Source organism: Poecilia mexicana, unplaced genomic scaffold, assembly GCF_051168715.1.
Source record: "Poecilia mexicana isolate PSO_F unplaced genomic scaffold, ASM5116871v1 scaffold_5, whole genome shotgun sequence".
NCBI lineage: Eukaryota > Metazoa > Chordata > Actinopteri > Cyprinodontiformes > Poeciliidae > Poecilia > Poecilia mexicana.
The window spans coordinates 13,806,099-13,822,607 of NW_028263374.1; the positions used below are offsets into that span (position 1 = coordinate 13,806,099).

Below are 16,509 nucleotides of genomic sequence, written 5' to 3' on the forward strand. Positions count from 1 at the left end.
ACTAATGCAAATAAATCTGCATCCTTAACATGTTTTTTTAAGAATACACAACTAATAATAAAGCCTCATGCATATCATAAAAAAATAAATGTTGGCATCTTAAAGAAGAAAAATCAGGGACATCCAACAAGTGACAGATTTGTTTATTTACAAAACAGTTTACAGCAAGATTTCTAAATTACCGTTGACCCACAGGGGAATACTGGTGTTCAGGTGCACAACACCTGCACCTATGGTGTCAAGTCAATAAATGAAAAAAACAAAACAAAACAAAACTTAAAAGCACCTTGAGTCAAGAAAAGGAAGCAGATGAAGGAGTTTGAACATCTGTAAGGCACAAGACACAGCATCACCAGCCTCTGCTCAACTATCATCAGTTATCCACCATTTAACTATTAGGGGAAAGCATTTTATAAAGTTAGAAATATCCACTACAGCTACAACACAAGGCTTTAGGGGAGAAAAAAAAAAACAGAATTACTGTACATTAGATTTCTGTAAGGCTACAGGTTTTGTAAAAAAAAAAAAAAAAGAAGAAAAGATTTCAAGTGTTTGACAGTGACCATTTGTCAGAAAGGCTACAGGCACCATGGTTGGGTTTTATCAAACATGTTAAAGTCATCAACTTAAAATTCACTAAACTAACTCCGTGGCCGCCTTCATAGTATTTTGTAATACTAAAATGCAAATCAAAAACTGAAATCTAGAAATCCTTTTAGCTTCGATAAACAATCTAAGAGTGTACTCTGTGTAGAAAAATGGAGAGCGACAGCTTGAGTCACTCCAGATATTTTCCAAAGTATCAAATCACATTCTAAGATTCTAGTTATACTGTATATAACGGGCTTAACTTGTAATTAGCAAATATTTATGTTGTCCATAACAACCTTATCACAATGAATGGGGAAAAATTAAACTACAGATATAAGCGATGTGTAACGGCGTAGTTAAACATACAACAGAACGGCGTCATGGCGACGCGTCACCACAGCTCATGAGTAAGAGGTACCTGAGGATGAGCAGATAAAAATTGCAGTGAGAACTGAGAAAAACCCCAGTGAGATTTCTTTTCTTACAGAGCGCTGATAGAATAGTGACCACATTTAAAGCAATGTGAACTGTGATTGCATTTCTGTCAAAAAGACCTGCTGAAATTATGGACCAGTCCTTGGAAATAATAATAACAAAAAAAATAAAAGAAGCACAATTATTCCCAGAATGCATTTGAACGTTAAAGTATCCAGTGAAGACGCTTCTTTGAGGGGTTAATCCTGCTCTAGACATTTCTTTCTTTCCATGGTTACAATTACTGGGATCTAGTATCATTTGTCGGGCAGCTGCTTTGCTACGTAAATCAATCTTGAATTCTGAGCGGAGAACAAGCGTGCCTCTGCTGCATCGACGAGGCCACCGTTAGCAAGCTGGTGAAGTTGTGTCTCATGTCTTCAGTAAATCAGCTCACTGGTGTCCTGCATAAGCCTTTACATCACTGCACACTTCTTCTCCTCTGGAGGTGCGTTCCCGTCAGCTTTCTCCATCTCCAAAATGATTCGCTTGAAAACCTCCACAGCAGTCTGCGTTTCAAGCAAGAGTCTTTGTCAGGCATGAACAATGGATTAGCATCAGGGGTTAAACTTTAAGGGCTTGTTACCTCGTTTTCTTTGGCGGAAGACTCCATGAATGCAGCTCCCCAGGAATCAGCTAGTTTTTTGCCCTCCTCTGGTTTGATAACCCTTGAAACAAATCGACAATGCATAGTGAAGTGAACACATCTCATTGCTTGCTTGCTGTAAAAAGTGTTCTTGAAACCTTCACATGGTCAAATTTAATAACTTCTTAAGATATAAATCGTTATGGTTAATAAATAGGCTATCGTGACCCGAGTTCCAGTCAAAGTACAACGCAATAATTTGAATTTGGCTAATTAAGCTAATGTCAGTTTTAAACGTATAATTTCTATTAAAAAACATGGAATTCAATTTAACCTGAATGATTCTTACACAGGTTTTATTTCTTCACTTCAAATATTTTTTGTTTCTTTTTTTAAAATCAGTGTAGCTGCACAAATCAAAACAAGTTGTGAGGTCTAGACTGCAACACAAGATACATTTAGTAGCAATTTTAAGCACATTTTCTAAAGTTTAAGCACTTTCAAAAACTTGAAAAACACCAACGAATTTAAGTTTCAGGTGTCATCGGACCTCTGTTTAAGGACTATATGGCAGTTACTTAATTTAATAAAGTAAATACTGCCTTGTTAAAATTAGCATCTTTCGAACATTATTATTATTATTATTATTATTATTGCTACCACAAGATGGCAATAATGCATTTCTGTTACCTAAACCAAACAATAACACCAACACTCACCTTTCCATGTGAAGATCTTTTTTGTTTCCTACAAGAACAGTTGGGACCCTGAAAAGAAAAATAGCTCAAAATGTACAAATATACACTTTAAAATTTCTCAGTTATAAAGAACTTAAGGGACTGATTGGACTTACTGAATCTTGCCAACCATGTCTAGCAGCTTGTCGTGTAGAACCTGCACAACTTCAAAACTGGACAGGGGACAGGCAGTGTTATTTTAAACATTGATCTGGAAGAGTAGTATTAACAAAACTTCAACATTTGGATGCAGAACTAATCAAATGGGAATCTTATGACATAAATTACGTCATGGTATAATTCTAGTCAACATGAGTTTTTGCTGCTTAGCTGTAAGAAATGCTCCAACTGTGAGCATCATAGTTGTTTTGCAGCATTTGAAGCAGCAGTGACACTAAGCCGACAGTTTCCCTGAGTCTGAACCGTAGTGACAAAGTTTAAAAAATAAATAGTAATACTAAACGCTGACCTCATTTAATTTGCACATCTATTCGGTGCTTTTGTCTTTGATACTCTCCTGTATTTTCTATTCAGAGACCCACTTTCCAGGATTTCCGATTACAACTTCAAGCAAACATATGCAGAATGTCACTTGTTATTTTATTTAAAACAACATATCAATGATTTTTTTGGGACCCGACAAAATCTTGTCCGATTTAGATGGAGATAAATATATTTATTTTCTTATATTCAACCCATTAGTTTCTTGAATGCTTTCAAGAACCTAAACACCAAAATCAAATGATTTACCAGGAAAGGATTCAGATTAAATCAAGCATTTTTAAATCAGTAAAAAATGATATCTTGGCTGAACATAAGAACTGTTAAAACTCAACTAAATTTTATAACCATTAAAAAGTTGAAGAAGCAATGTGTTGAATATTTAATAGTAACATCATAAAAAATGTGAAAATAAGGAAACTTTGGAGGACTTTTAGCCCCTTTTGTCTTTTTCTCTAAATGTTGCTACATAAATAGAGGGACACTTGTAACTTACTAAATAAATAGTTGTGCTATCTAGTACAATTTAAAAGTTGCGACATTCTTTCAAATGAAATTGTTTGTTTAGACACTAATCTCTTAAAAAATTTGGCTGATATAACTTTTATGGTTCGACTTAAATAAAAAAATTTTTTACAGTATCGTTTCCCCTTGATGGGCTGCTTATAAATACCTAAACAACAAAAACTCCAATCTGGGATGAACTAAAACTTTACTTTACTCATTATTAATGTGATTCAATAGTAAACACTGGTTAAAACCCAAATAATTCCCGTGTTGAAAAAGATATAAGACTTCTTAATGCAAAGTTTATTACTGAAATAAAGGCAACTACAAAAGCATCCACTGACCTTTTCATGGAAGTCACTGAATAGACCAGAACATAACCATGGATGTCCATTGAGTGGGACTGTGGAAAAATTGAGTACTCATCCTACAGAGAGAGAAATTTCCATTTCAATTTTGAAATAAAAGTCCTGGAGATTTCAAAAACAACACTAAAAACAAAAGACAAATGTGCTTATTAGTCAGAAACATTCAGTTTAAATCACTCAGATCAGTTACGACAACAAAGTAACTTACCTGTCCGGCTGTGTCGACTAGCTGCAGATTGAAGTCCTGACCTTTCACGTTGACCATTTTGTTAAATGCTTAAGAAAAAAAAGGGAAGTTTTTACAATTTTCACATTAAACCATGAAGAACTCTTAAAACCGAGCAAATATAAAATCACTCACTGTTTTCAATGGTTGGGTCATAGGAGTCGACAAACTGTCCTTCAACAAACTGTATCGTAAGAGACGACTTCCCTGCATGAAGAGCACAGCAGACCGACGTCATGTGACTTTTAAACAACAAACGTAATTGATGTTTATTCATGATTGATGCTGCTCAGCATTTAGATGCAAATTATAAAAAATAATCTAATGACAGGAAAGAAAGGATAGGCAACTAGCTGCCAATGTGTCGTTTGTTTTTCAATCAAAGTAGGCTGGACCTTTGGCAAAGCGAGTCTTAAAACTACAATTTTGATTGGAATTTGTGTCCTCACAAGCATCCAAGTGTTTTAAAAGTTAAATTTCAATATTTGGTCATCAGTTAAGTTAGCGCCCTTTCAGCTTGTTGCAAAAAGCACAGGATTAATTAGAATTTAAGAGAACAACGGTAGTTGGGATGTCTTCACAGGAAATAGCACAAAAATGTTGCAAACGATTTAGAAGTTGAACGCTGAGGGATATTTTGTAGATGTCCATTTTCCAGCTGTAGATTTTGTAATTTTCTCTACAGCAATGTGGATTACAATCAGGAATGCTGTAAGTGAAAAATGTCTCAAGAGCAGAAGAGCCAGTTTGTGTCTCTGCGTCGATGTGACAATTTGTTCAGAAAATTGCCGGCGTGTCAGACAAGTCCAGCTTCAAAAAGCAAAGAGCTGAAATTAAGATTGAGTAATTCAGACAGAGGGTGACGGGAACAGACGCTGCTATTTCCAAATAAAAGGAAAGGGAATGGGCTTCTTGACACAATATAGAAACTGAATTACTGAAACTCTTGGATAGATCTGGACAAACATTCAGCCTAATTTGACTTTTCTTGGAAGAGCATAATCTCAAAGAGAAACACTGGGATTTGAAATATTTTTACCTCTCACTAATCGACTCACTGTATGTGGAGGCAAGATAAGCTCAGAACATAAACCAACTCTGTTTTTCACACATCCACTTGTTTCAAATCTTCTGATTCGTACAGAGGATTCGGGGCATTTATACAGTTTTGCTGCCATTACCCGATTTATAAAGATCAACATGCATCTGCCTTTCTTGAAGGCCATATCCTCTCGTCTTGTGGCTAAATTGAATAAATCTCTCTGTCCTGTCCATCCATGAGATCAAGTCACAATAAGAATAGGAGATAAGCCCAGACATCCTCTTTGCTCATTCTGGGATCCTAAATTGTTCTAAGGCAAAATTACATCTATATTTCTGCCAGTATTTTCTTGGTCTCCTTACTTCATATTTATATTCCAGAGAAACAGGATATTCCAAGTCTCTCTTCACTCAGCTCAACTTTAAAACTGAAGAATACATTTAAAAAAACGATTGTTATATTTCATAGGTAAAGAGTGTCAATTATTGCAACGTCAGTTATTTCCATTTTTCTCAAACTATTATTTCTTAAATGTGATCAAATAAAGGCTTAATTTTCCTCATGAGATGCTGCTGCTGCAATTAAAAAAAACATTTTAAGCTCTTCCTACATACATAAAAGACTACCAATAAAAGTGGAGGTTGTTCTAAATATTGATTTAAGATTGGTAAAAGGTACAATGTCAGTCAGTTTAAATCACATCTAATATTCACATTCATAAAGATTTATGATGTTGTGCACATCTAGAGTTTTGTATTCACATCCTCATTAGTGAGACATAATAAAAATGATGGTCTATAAAACAGACAAGACCAAAACGCTGTACCGATTCCCAAAAGTGAGCTCAGGGTTTGTTCAGTCAAAAATCACTGTGTGGTATCTTGAGAGAATTTAATTATGTTAAACTACGCTGACATTATGGCCACAAGTACACGTATGCCACACTTGATAGAAAATATAAAAACTGTCACTAACAATAGAGCAAAAGGTGCCATCGGAATCCACTGGCTGAATGAATACTTCCAAGGTGAACTGGGTGACAATGTGAAATGCAGCGTTGAGAATTTTGATTTTATTTATACCATACAAGTCCCAAATTCCACAAAGAACTGGAAAAAATATTCTAATTTCAAGATTTATCAATGATATTTTAAAAGAAGTAGAGAATGTTTTTTTAAGTTATAGTTTTTATTGACAAAAATCAAGACAACAATACAAGCACTTTAACAAATTAACTAAACCACTAAATTTCATTTGTTTATCTTTTTCGGCAACATCTGAAAATAATGTTTTACAAATTTTTATTTTAGCCCTGAATTACATCTTTTAAAAACACAAAAACTATCTTGACCATCATTAATTTAAATAAAATACTCTTTTAGTCTAATTGTTTATTTTGACACGCAAACAGAAAGCCAGTTTAAAGAAAGCAAGGCTAAATGAATATTACTGGCGTGATGACAATCCTTATTTGATAAATACAACACACGTGTACAAAAACTAGTTCAAAATTCACGACTTTTGAAAACTTTTAATACTGGTAGTAGGCACAATGGTTTGTTGTACCGTTTTAAACTTGAATAGGCTGTGTTGCTTAATAACCTTGTGCCTATTTAAACAGTAAACAAACATTTTCCGAGTTAAGCCTGAAACAGTGATGCAACAAAAGGACAAACATCGAGATATTATTAAACAGAAACAGTTGGGATAAGATATGAATAGTGTTTGAAGGGGTAGATACATGAATGAAATGAACGGTCTACATAAATGTTATGGTTGAAATTCTTAACGAAAAGCTTCTTGGTAGCCGAATAACACCTGCTGAGCTAACATTTAGTGTCACACAAGGTAGCATATGGCAGAAAATATAGAGCTAATAGCTTTTAACTTTGATATTGAGAATATGAATACAGAAAGCATATATGAGCTTGTGGGGGTATAGACAAGATTTTAGTGCAGATAGGTAGATGCACTCAAAAAGAAAACAAAGCCCGGATATTAGCATGTTAGCCTGCTAGCTCACCGACATCAGCTGTACTCACCTACGGACCGGTAACCTATGACCGCGATCTTTCTGTATTTTGGTTGAGGCATCGTGGTGAAAAATTTGCTGCACGGGTTCTGAAAAAGGTAATACGCCAACAAGTTTCACGATCTAAACAAACTTTTATCGCCACATTCGTCCCGCGTCACGTGACAACAACAAACTTTTCGGAGCTGTGCCCCGCTCGAGCTCTCCGAACTGGGCCCCAAGCTGGGTTTTCACACTTTTACCGAATCAAAAACAACCTGCGCCCAACTCAAAAAGCTTCCAATTTCTGTATCCGACTCGGGCGTGAACATACACACGAGGTTTGTAGCGGGAAAAGAGGTCGTTCGGAACAAAATTGTAAACACAAAAAGGCGAGTTCAACGCGGTCGAGAGCTGCAACTCAAACTGACGGAAATTGCCATTGTGTAAGCACACCGTCGTAAAACCAGTCGATGCGTCAGAGAAATGACATGAACGGGCTTTCAGGCTTATTTGTACAGTAGAGGTCACTCTTTGGACGTCCCAGCAAGTTCCTGACAACTATCCTTTTTCAGACTGTTCCAGACAGACGCCAAACAAAATCAAAGAACTCCTTTTTTTAAAATCACAAATATTGAACTCAACTAAACTCATACTATAGAACACAAATATGAACACGTGTTTACTCAATTGGCCTCCATGATAATGGAGTGTTTGGAAAGATAAATTAGAAGACTACACACTAAATCTGAAAAAACAAAATGACCTTTTTCTTTCATTTTTTTCTTTTCTGGTAATAGTATAGTGAGAATGGCTGTTTTATAGTGTGAAGGGCAGATTTTATTTGAACTGAAAATCTATTTCTGTGCCAGATATTGCTATTTGCTAAAAGTACAGATAAATGTGTTTAGTTTCACCAGAATGTTTCTTCTAACATGAAATACTAACATGAAATCTTCTAACTGATTGATTGACTGATTATTGGAAAAGTGAACAATACCACTGGGAACATGCAAAAAGTGCTTGATTGCTACAATAAGAAGTGTATACATACAGTTACATAAAAATTTAAGTAAAAAGCAATGTATTGTATTATAGATTTGGAAGCTATCTGTGTCATTTTCTATCAATATTTTCAGACTTAAATGTATTGGCATTATGATAATAGCTGTCCATGTAAATGTCAATATCTGCATATTACTATTGGGTCACATGGCACTGGTGTCTATCTCCAGAGAAACAGAGACACCCTGGACATCCTCAGTCATGACAAAATTAAAATAAATTTAAATCTGCCATTTCACCCTATCTACTCAAACTTCTGTGACCACGTACCCACCATCCACAAAGCGGATGAAATAGTGGCCCACAAAACATTTGAACCACCAACCAAGGTCACGGTATGATTGATATTTAACAACCCTATTTACCCCAGTAAGCAAGCAAATTCTTTGATTATTTAAGGATGTTCCAAAAAAGAAAACAAAAACAAACAAAAAAACCCACAATGAACAAAACAGACCTGGAGATTTACTTTTAATGATTGTCTAATCTGAAACAGTACTTAAAAAAACTAATAAAAATCACAAGACTTTAAACATTTTACTCAATTTTAATTTATAAAATCCAGCGTGTAATATGTGCTTTAGGTTTTTGTCTTTCCTGTCTGATCAATCATCTTCTATGCATTTTATATGTTAAAAAATGGAGGTAACAGTCAATATCTGACATTTTATTGAGTGAATATTTTTTTGAATAGGGCTAGTTTGAACAATGTTTTCCCTTAATAAATGAAATCATAATTTGAAAATGGCATTTTGTATTGAAGGTAAAGTAGTTATTTTTGTCTGACTTTAGGACTGGCTTGAAGAAACAATTAAATGTGACCCAAAAAATGATGTAGAGGAATCTCAAGATTACTGTGAGCAGTTGAAATCATTCCGAGTAAAGACCTGGAGTAATGGCAAAAGATGAATTGCCATAAATACTAATACATGTGGAAATACAAAAAGCTTTTTAGTTATTAGACAATAAAAAATATATTATCATTATGTATTCGAAATGTCATTTCTATCTAAAATTTAAATGTAAATTACAAAGAAATTTCTTTTTCAGAACTGACCGTGATAGTAGAGACATTATAAAATGTATATTTAAAATGTGTACAAAGTCAATGATAAATGCCTTGCTTTGAAGTGACATGCCTAATGTGATCCGGAAGTTATCCCAACCTAGATAACTATTCTTCCGGTGAATATTGCCGTCATAAACAGGCAGATAAAAAATCTGATTTACCTCAATGAAACGGCCTTGACAGAGACAGGTAATTTACCAAGTCTTTAAGAATCGGACAGCTTTTGAAAGGCATTCATAGTCGTTAGTCTTTGCCGTGTTGAAACAGTCAAACCACCAACTGACTAGCTGCAGCTGTTGGTGTGGCTGCGGCTGCCATAGCAACCGCTGAAGAAACACTGACAGGCTAACGGTTGTTTGTTGTGTTAGCCTCAAACATGACGTCGAGCCGAGTGGTGTGTTCATTTTAGCGACATCTACCCAGTTAGTTTCATAACCTAATCCTACGTCCTGGCGCCATTACTTATATTTCTTACTAGCAGCATTGTTCTTTGAGTTTTTATCAGGCTGTCGATGATGTCAGACTGTTGTATCGTCTTACTGTTGAGTTCAGCTAACTTGACAAACGGTAATTTCCATCCCATGCAGTAAGCTAACGTTAGCTACCAAGGCCATAAACTTAGGTTACCTCACCCTCACCGTTATGTAAACGTTGTCTTTCTGGTTCGTGATCGGGATTTCAGATTATTTAGACGCACACAAATTATAAAATAGATTGTCTTAACTTTGAGCTCATTTTTTGAAGTTGTCATTTGCTGGTTCTAATTGTCTGGTTTGGTAAGGTTAGAAGTGGACCTAACCTAGCTGCCAGTAATCTACTTTAATGCGATTAATTGATCCACATAAACTAATGTACAAGCATGATTGATTTTAAAAGTGCCTCCGTCAATCATCGCACGGAAACTGTGTGCTTTAGGGGTGTTGTACTTAAGTGTTAGAACTGCCAGATTAAATCTGCCCTCTGTGTTTCTTTAACTCACTGATCCGCGTCTGTCAATTGTAATCCGTATTTGTTTTCCTAATGCTTAAGCAGTGTTGGACATGCAATGATATTCAGTGATTAATTATGTTTGAGAAAGAACTCACTTTGACCTAAATATAATTTCAGGATTCAGCTTGAAATAGTATGGATGTTGATGACTGTAATGGCAGATCCTATATTTCAGGTAAAAGTTTATTTAGTAGAAGCTACCACGGTGTTTAACATTGGCATGTTTGTTAAATGTGGGACTCCACAGTTACTGTGGTTGTGGTTTTAGGTAGTGGGGATTCATCACTGGAAAGAGAGTTTTCTGGGACCCTTGGAGGTCCAACTGTAAGCACCCCAAATAGCAAGGACAATTCTCCTAGACGGTCTCTAAGTGGTGAGTGGGAAGTTAAACTATTCTTATTTACATGTGCATTTCAATAAACAAGATTGATTACTTAATGTCATGTTTCCTCTGTCTGCTTTTTCTCGTGCCTCTGCAGCCAACTCTATTAAAGTGGAGTTGTACAGTGATGAAGACCTAGGACGCGGTAATGAAGACGAAAGAATCGAGCGGATAGATGATGGAGGTTCAGGACAGGGATCAGAGTCTGGCGGAGGCTACAGGGAAGTCATGAACCCTGAAACCATGCCACCTGGAGCCACCAGGCTGCCGAACGGAAAGCTGAAGTGTGACATTTGTGGAATGATCTGCATTGGGCCTAATGTTCTCATGGTGCACAAACGCAGCCATACAGGTGACTAATGTGTTTAAACCATAAGCGTTTAAGTAAGAATAATAATAATTTTAAAAAAAGCATGTCATGTGTAAACAATTCGTGGATGTATATCATTTTAAAAAGTATGGAGTTGTTTTTTATTTTTTTATTTTTTTTTTAAAGTGTGGATAGGAATGGAAAAAAGTTTGGAGTTTCTAAACATGATTACCTGTTCTATTTTCTAAAAGAGAGAGAGAAAAAAATCTAATTTTCCAAAATGGAAGTGGTTTTTACATTGAAACCATATTGAATTAATGTCCTTTAATTTCGATTTGCTGCATTAGTTAAAAATTTTGCCTTCTCCATTTGGCTTTTCAAGTTTCTGGCTTAGATAGACTCCATATATAAATACATACCTATTTAAAATGGAAAAAAGGACAATTTCATAGTTGTTTTTTTTCCAACTTTCGTTCACTTTAGGCTAGGATTCGAAGCAGCTTCCTCACATGATGCCAAACAACATCTCATTTATACTTCTGAGTACTGGATGTACATGTGATGTTATCAAAAACAACTAGTGATTATAGCAATTTCATATAAATTCCCCATTGTTTTACTTAGTTTTCTTGTATTGTCTGTTTTTGCTTGTTGTGATAACGTTAATAGGTTAACGATTATGGTGCTTTTTTGGACAAGACTTCCTAGCAAAAGAGATTTTAAATCTTAATTGGATTATTCCAGGTAAAAAATAAAGATTAATTGAAGAAAAGCTTAAAAAAGTTTAAAATATGTTTTTAAGAATTTGTGAAACATAAGGATATTTGATTTTTCTGAGTTGGTGAAGAAGCAGAAAAATCAGTGAAACAATTCACTACTACAATGCTGAATCAGAAGCAAACATCATTGTTGCCTCATTTCATAAACAGTGGTACATAAAGATAATAAAAATGTGAATTCTTAGTACTCAAATGTCTAAAATGTAAAAAATGAAAACAAACAAATCCTGCGTTCTTGTCTAAGTAGACTAACACAGTGCAGTAAGCGCATGTAGTTGTTTGAAGAGAACATGTGCTAACTTATTTTACAATTCACAGGGGAAAGACCATTTCAGTGTAACCAGTGTGGCGCCTCATTCACCCAAAAAGGAAACCTGCTCCGCCACATCAAGCTGCACTCAGGAGAGAAGCCGTTTAAATGTCCCTTTTGCAGCTATGCTTGTCGAAGAAGAGATGCCCTTACTGGGCACTTACGCACTCATGCAGGTAGAACAATTTAATACCTCAGAAGTGTGTTTTGTTGTTGTTTTCTTTCTTACAATCAGTCTGAGTTATAACTGTCTTTCTCCTCTACCTCCAGTGTCCTCTCCAACCATAGGGAAGCCATATAAATGCAACTTTTGTGGCCGTAGTTACAAGCAGCAAAGCACCCTGGAGGAACACCATGAGCGCTGCCATGGTTACCTACAGAGTCTGGAGTCACAACCAACAAACAGTGCTCAAAATCTAGGTATAGTACTGGCACTTATTCCTCTTACATAATGGGGAGCTTAAAAACTCCTTTACACGTTGATGACCACAATCCTCCTTCCGTAATTGCCTGAAAACCCCAAACTGTGGTTTTAGATTCCGCAGCAAACTAGGACTCACAAGAAACGCTGTCTGAGTCATGAGGAAACTTTAAAGTAACGTAACAGTTTGTTTGTACTCTGTCCAGGAGAGGAGATGAGAGAGCTAGAGTTTGTACCAGACTCTCTTCTGCAGCCGTCCTCAGACAAGATGGCTTTTATCGATCGGCTCGCCAACAGCGTCACTAAACGCAAAAGATCCACACCACAAAAATTTGTAGGTGAGCATTTAGTCTCAGTGTGGACGGTTTTAGGGATTTAACAAAGCAATATTTGTTGCTTTAAGTGTAAATTCAGGTAGTCAGATCTGCCTTTTTGATGGGATTGCCAGTCCTCTGTGTTTATTCTCCCAGAGGGTTCAAGTAGCTTCCCAATTCTGTTTCTAGTAGTGCAGTAGGAAGGACTTTAGTGATTTAACTAAAGCAAAACACATTTATAGCTAACTGGCCTCATGAAGACATGAAGTACCTTTCTAAAGTATTCAGACACCTTCAAGGTTTTCCTCATTTTGTCATCCTTAAGGCTGTAATAAGAAACAATTAGGAACAAAAGTCTTTCAGGAATATAAATGGTAAAGCATTGCATAGAACACATCAAAAGTTTCGGTAATAACTTATTTGATGGAACTGTATATTATATCATGAGATTGTGTGTGTGTTTATGTTGCAGGACAGAAGCACATGCGCCTCAACATTGCGGATGCACCTTATGACCTGACAGCTGGCTTGGATAAGGGCGAGGACATGCAAGCTGGGGACCTGGAAGCCCCTCACTTCGCCAGCCTTGGAGAGTACACAGCAGGTAATGGAGGAGGATTATCAGATGCCATTAGGCCTCTACACCTTCCTACCACTCATCCATCCTATTTTAAAGAACTCCGGCCGAGCCTCAGCGCCCCTCACACCTCCGCTGCTCTGGGCCTGAGGTTGGATTGCACGGGCACCGGAGTTGGGCTGGGAGCTGTTGTTGTCGGGGGGAGGGAGGCAGCAGAGGGTCACGAAGACCTTCCTGCCGGCCGAAGTCACGCGCCGTCACCTAGCAATGGTTTCCAGGACTCCACAGACACGGAAAGCATGCCGGACGAGCCCTGCAACAGCACGGCCCCTGTCCCAACGTTGCCCAGTAACAACGGGCATCAGCTCCTTCACTCCAGCAACCACGTCGCCAGACCTCCTCCCACCTCACACCACAGGAGTCGGGAGAGACGCAGCCCCAGCCGAGCCAAAGATCGGGAGCTGGAAAGAGAAGAGGGAGGACACTCGGCGTTTCCGCCTCCCGCCTCAGCTCCAACTTCCAGCTCACCCACGGCGCCTTCCTCTACCTCCAGGGAGGCCTTCCGGGTCGTCGATGCAGAAGGGCGGGCTGTGCGGTCGTTCCGCTGCGAGCACTGCCGCGTGCTTTTCTTGGACCACGTCATGTTTACCATCCACATGGGCTGCCACGGTTTCCGACAGCCTTTCGAGTGCAACATCTGTGGCTACCGCAGCAAGGACAGATACGAATTTTCTTCACACATTGTCCGCGGCGAGCACATTCTAGACTGAGGGTGAACGCCGCCCGCCCTTCTGTTCACACAGAGCTTTCCTCCCCCTACCCCAACTCAGACGAGGACCTGGCTTGGTTTGATCTGCACATGGACTTGAAGGGGTCACTGACAGCGAGAAGCCGCTCCTGAATGTTTCAGATCCTGGCACAAAATTGTAATAGGGTCTCTAGTTATTTTATGAGTGATATAAGTATTTAAGGTACATTTTCATTAAAGGTGTTCCAAAGTGTAGAAGGACGAAATGCATTCTTTTATCCACAGACGTGCCTTGCACCAAATTTCAGGATTCAGACTGCATGCACAAATTATAGTAGACAAATCCTCATCAGAAGTAACACAGGAAAGGCTGTGGTGAAGTCTTTAAAGAAATGAATGCTTCTTTCGAAGTCGATGCTTTTTCTTTAACGTTTCTTTAATCCTGGAGGAATCCTGTGGAGTCGCTTTATTTCAAAAAGTACAACTCAAGCTCAAAACCAAGTCCATGTTAGCTAAAGTAAAACATTGGAAGGGGGTGTCCTTTATATTATCTTAGAAATGCACTTTGGTTTTTACAAGAGGTGAAATGAAGAGATTCGTATTTGTATGTATTGGTGTGTGTGAGAGAACGACCCCGAGGGGCCCTTAGTTTTGTTGTAAAAGTGGATAATGAAGGCCCTTGTTTTTGTTTGTCGACTCGACGCCTTGAGGAATAATGTATGAATCTGTTTTCTTCTCTTGACTGTTTTGTTTGCACTGATACCTGCCAGAAATCTGATTATATTAAATTATTTTATAGAGATATGTTAATGCTCTGCACGATATAATGTGAGGAAAAACCGGCTGAAAGCTCTGCCTTGAGAGGAGCGGGGTTTAGATATCACTGCCAGAGTTTAATGAGTTCAGAACTTCCCTTTGAAAACTAAATTAAGACCTAATCCAACACTAATATATATATATATAACAAATCTATTTATGATGTATTTAAAATGAGTTTGATGTTCTGTCATTGTATTGTGCCTTTGACTTGTTCCCCAGGCTGGAGCTGCTAGACTTCTTGTCTTTCTGGACGTCACAATAAGTTCAAGTTTCAGAATGGTTTAAACACTTGCGTTCTTATTTTTGTTAATATTTAATGCATTTTAGATTATCTGTGTCTTTTCAGCAAATGTTTACCCTGTTTAGCAAAACCTAACCTGCTATCCTGTTATGAAAGTTGAAGGTTAGGGGTTAGGGTTGTCAGACCTTTCAGTGGTTAAAGCACAATGTTCTGCCCAGAAGGCAGTTTGAATCTAGAGTCAACAGGAATGATTGATGTCACTTAAAATAAACAGAATTTTGAAAAATGTTCTTAAAATTCAAGACCTCAACCTTGTGATCATGGTTCGAGTCTTTTCCCTTGTCAGTTTTTCATTCATTAGTTTTCTTATTTCCAGGTTCAAAACAATGTTGCTTTCCTAAGACGAACTAAATTGAGCCCACTCAGCCACTTCAGGCTCTAAATGAATGTTAGTGGTTGTGCTAGTGTTGTGAACAGTTCCTGTTTTGTCTTACTGATCCCAGTTCATTGATTCTTGCAGTTTTAACAGTTGTTTAGATATGCAGACATTCTGAAACATAAAATGTTTGAAAATAACAGTTTAAGGCAACGTGTTTGTTTGGTATTAGTGTGGTTCGGTGCGGCACCAAATAATCTCCTCATAGCTGGGCCAAAGAACCACTTGTTTGCTACTGTAAAGCACTTTTCCTTTGTTATAGCGGCGAGAGGAAAGTTCAGACATTTGTACATTTGGGAAAAGGCTGTTTATTGCTATTATTAAAGGCTTTTGGACATTATAATCCTCATCTCCACTTTATTTTGTGGAAGTGCTTTCAAACTGTGTGACTGACATAAACGTATACCTCATTTAATCTGGATGGAAGGTTTTAACTAAGCACATATCTCTGCTAAAACAGACTTGAGTCACATTGCACTTTAATATTTCAAAGTCTAAATTCACATGAAGTTTCCTTTTGACAGGAAATAAAATTCCCATTCTTCAGCAGTGAACAATATCCTGCCTTCCTGAGGATAGTGTTGCACGGGGAAGAGAGGTTTTCTGAAATTTATAGATTCCTGCAGCTCATTTCAACACCTACTGACCTCATTGTAAAGAATGTTGACTTTGAAGCATTCGTCTTAAATAGATTTGTACAGTGAAAGCATTTAATCCCGAGGTCTCCCTTTGCGTTTTCATTTAAGCTCCCATGGTAAAACTTTTTAAATGTAGAAATAAATGTTGTGCCTTTAGTTTTATTTTTCTAACAGCTGTCTTTTATATGCTAAATGCTGTTTTGGTCCAGATTAATTATCCCAAACTGATCAGATCCAGCTTCTAAACTACTGGCTTATTTGTTTTTTCATTGATCCCATAAAAGAATCTAAAAGAATCGTCTTGGCTCTCAAATTTACAATACGTCGTATTCTATATTTTTCTGCTAAAGGCACAAGTTTGATCCCT

The 16,509-nt window shown here is 37.3% G+C and overlaps 2 protein-coding genes across 6 annotated transcripts; one reads left to right on the forward strand and one right to left on the reverse strand.

The window, feature by feature from the left end:
• Window positions 1–127: 127 nt before the first annotated feature.
• rhebl1 (Ras homolog, mTORC1 binding like 1) lies at window positions 128–7,510 on the reverse strand. Its single transcript, XM_014971546.2, has 8 exons — window positions 7,075–7,510; window positions 4,126–4,197; window positions 3,973–4,040; window positions 3,741–3,823; window positions 2,505–2,561; window positions 2,371–2,418; window positions 1,652–1,733; window positions 128–1,574 (listed from the first exon to the last, which is right to left on the reverse strand). Exons 1-8 carry the CDS (start codon window positions 7,124–7,126, stop codon window positions 1,482–1,484), a joined length of 555 nt encoding a protein of 184 aa, XP_014827032.1. The 5' UTR covers window positions 7,127–7,510; the 3' UTR covers window positions 128–1,481.
• A 1,742-nt stretch (window positions 7,511–9,252) lies between these two features.
• On the forward strand, window positions 9,253–15,847 carry LOC106906310 (zinc finger protein Eos). Of its 5 annotated transcripts, XM_088005577.1 has the most exons (9): window positions 9,254–9,366; window positions 10,285–10,342; window positions 10,436–10,540; window positions 10,647–10,901; window positions 11,957–12,124; window positions 12,219–12,368; window positions 12,576–12,707; window positions 13,156–13,287; window positions 13,360–15,847. In XM_088005577.1, the coding sequence occupies exons 2-9, from the start codon at window positions 10,303–10,305 to the stop codon at window positions 14,028–14,030; spliced, it is 1,653 nt and encodes a 550-aa protein (XP_087861703.1). In that variant the 5' UTR covers window positions 9,254–9,366; window positions 10,285–10,302; the 3' UTR covers window positions 14,031–15,847. The 5 variants fall into 5 exon arrangements, with proteins under 5 accessions (XP_087861704.1, XP_087861703.1, XP_014827026.2 ...); XM_014971540.2 differs by having other exon boundaries at window positions 13,156–15,847; XM_014971539.2 differs by lacking the exon at window positions 9,254–9,366 and adding an exon at window positions 9,454–9,744 and having other exon boundaries at window positions 13,156–15,847.
• Window positions 15,848–16,509: the final 662 nt, after the last annotated feature.

What these genes read in the sequence shown, in the direction of transcription:
- rhebl1 (XM_014971546.2), bottom strand. Translation starts at nt 7,126, where the DNA reads ATGCCTCAACCAAAATACAGAAAGATCGCGGTCATAGGTTACCGGTCC. An exon ending in CATAGGTTACCGGTCCGTAG is followed by an intron (nt 4,198 to 7,074) that starts GTGAGTACAGCT and finishes CTCTTCATGCAG; the next exon opens with GGAAGTCGTCTCTTACGATA. An exon ending in TGACCCAACCATTGAAAACA is followed by an intron (nt 4,041 to 4,125) that starts GTGAGTGATTTT and finishes TTTTTTCTTAAG; the next exon opens with CATTTAACAAAATGGTCAAC.
- LOC106906310 (XM_014971540.2), top strand. Translation starts at nt 10,303, where the DNA reads ATGGATGTTGATGACTGTAATGGCAGATCCTATATTTCAG. An exon ending in GCACAAACGCAGCCATACAG is followed by an intron (nt 10,902 to 11,956) that starts GTGACTAATGTG and finishes TACAATTCACAG; the next exon opens with GGGAAAGACCATTTCAGTGT. An exon ending in AAACAGTGCTCAAAATCTAG is followed by an intron (nt 12,369 to 12,575) that starts GTATAGTACTGG and finishes TACTCTGTCCAG; the next exon opens with GAGAGGAGATGAGAGAGCTA.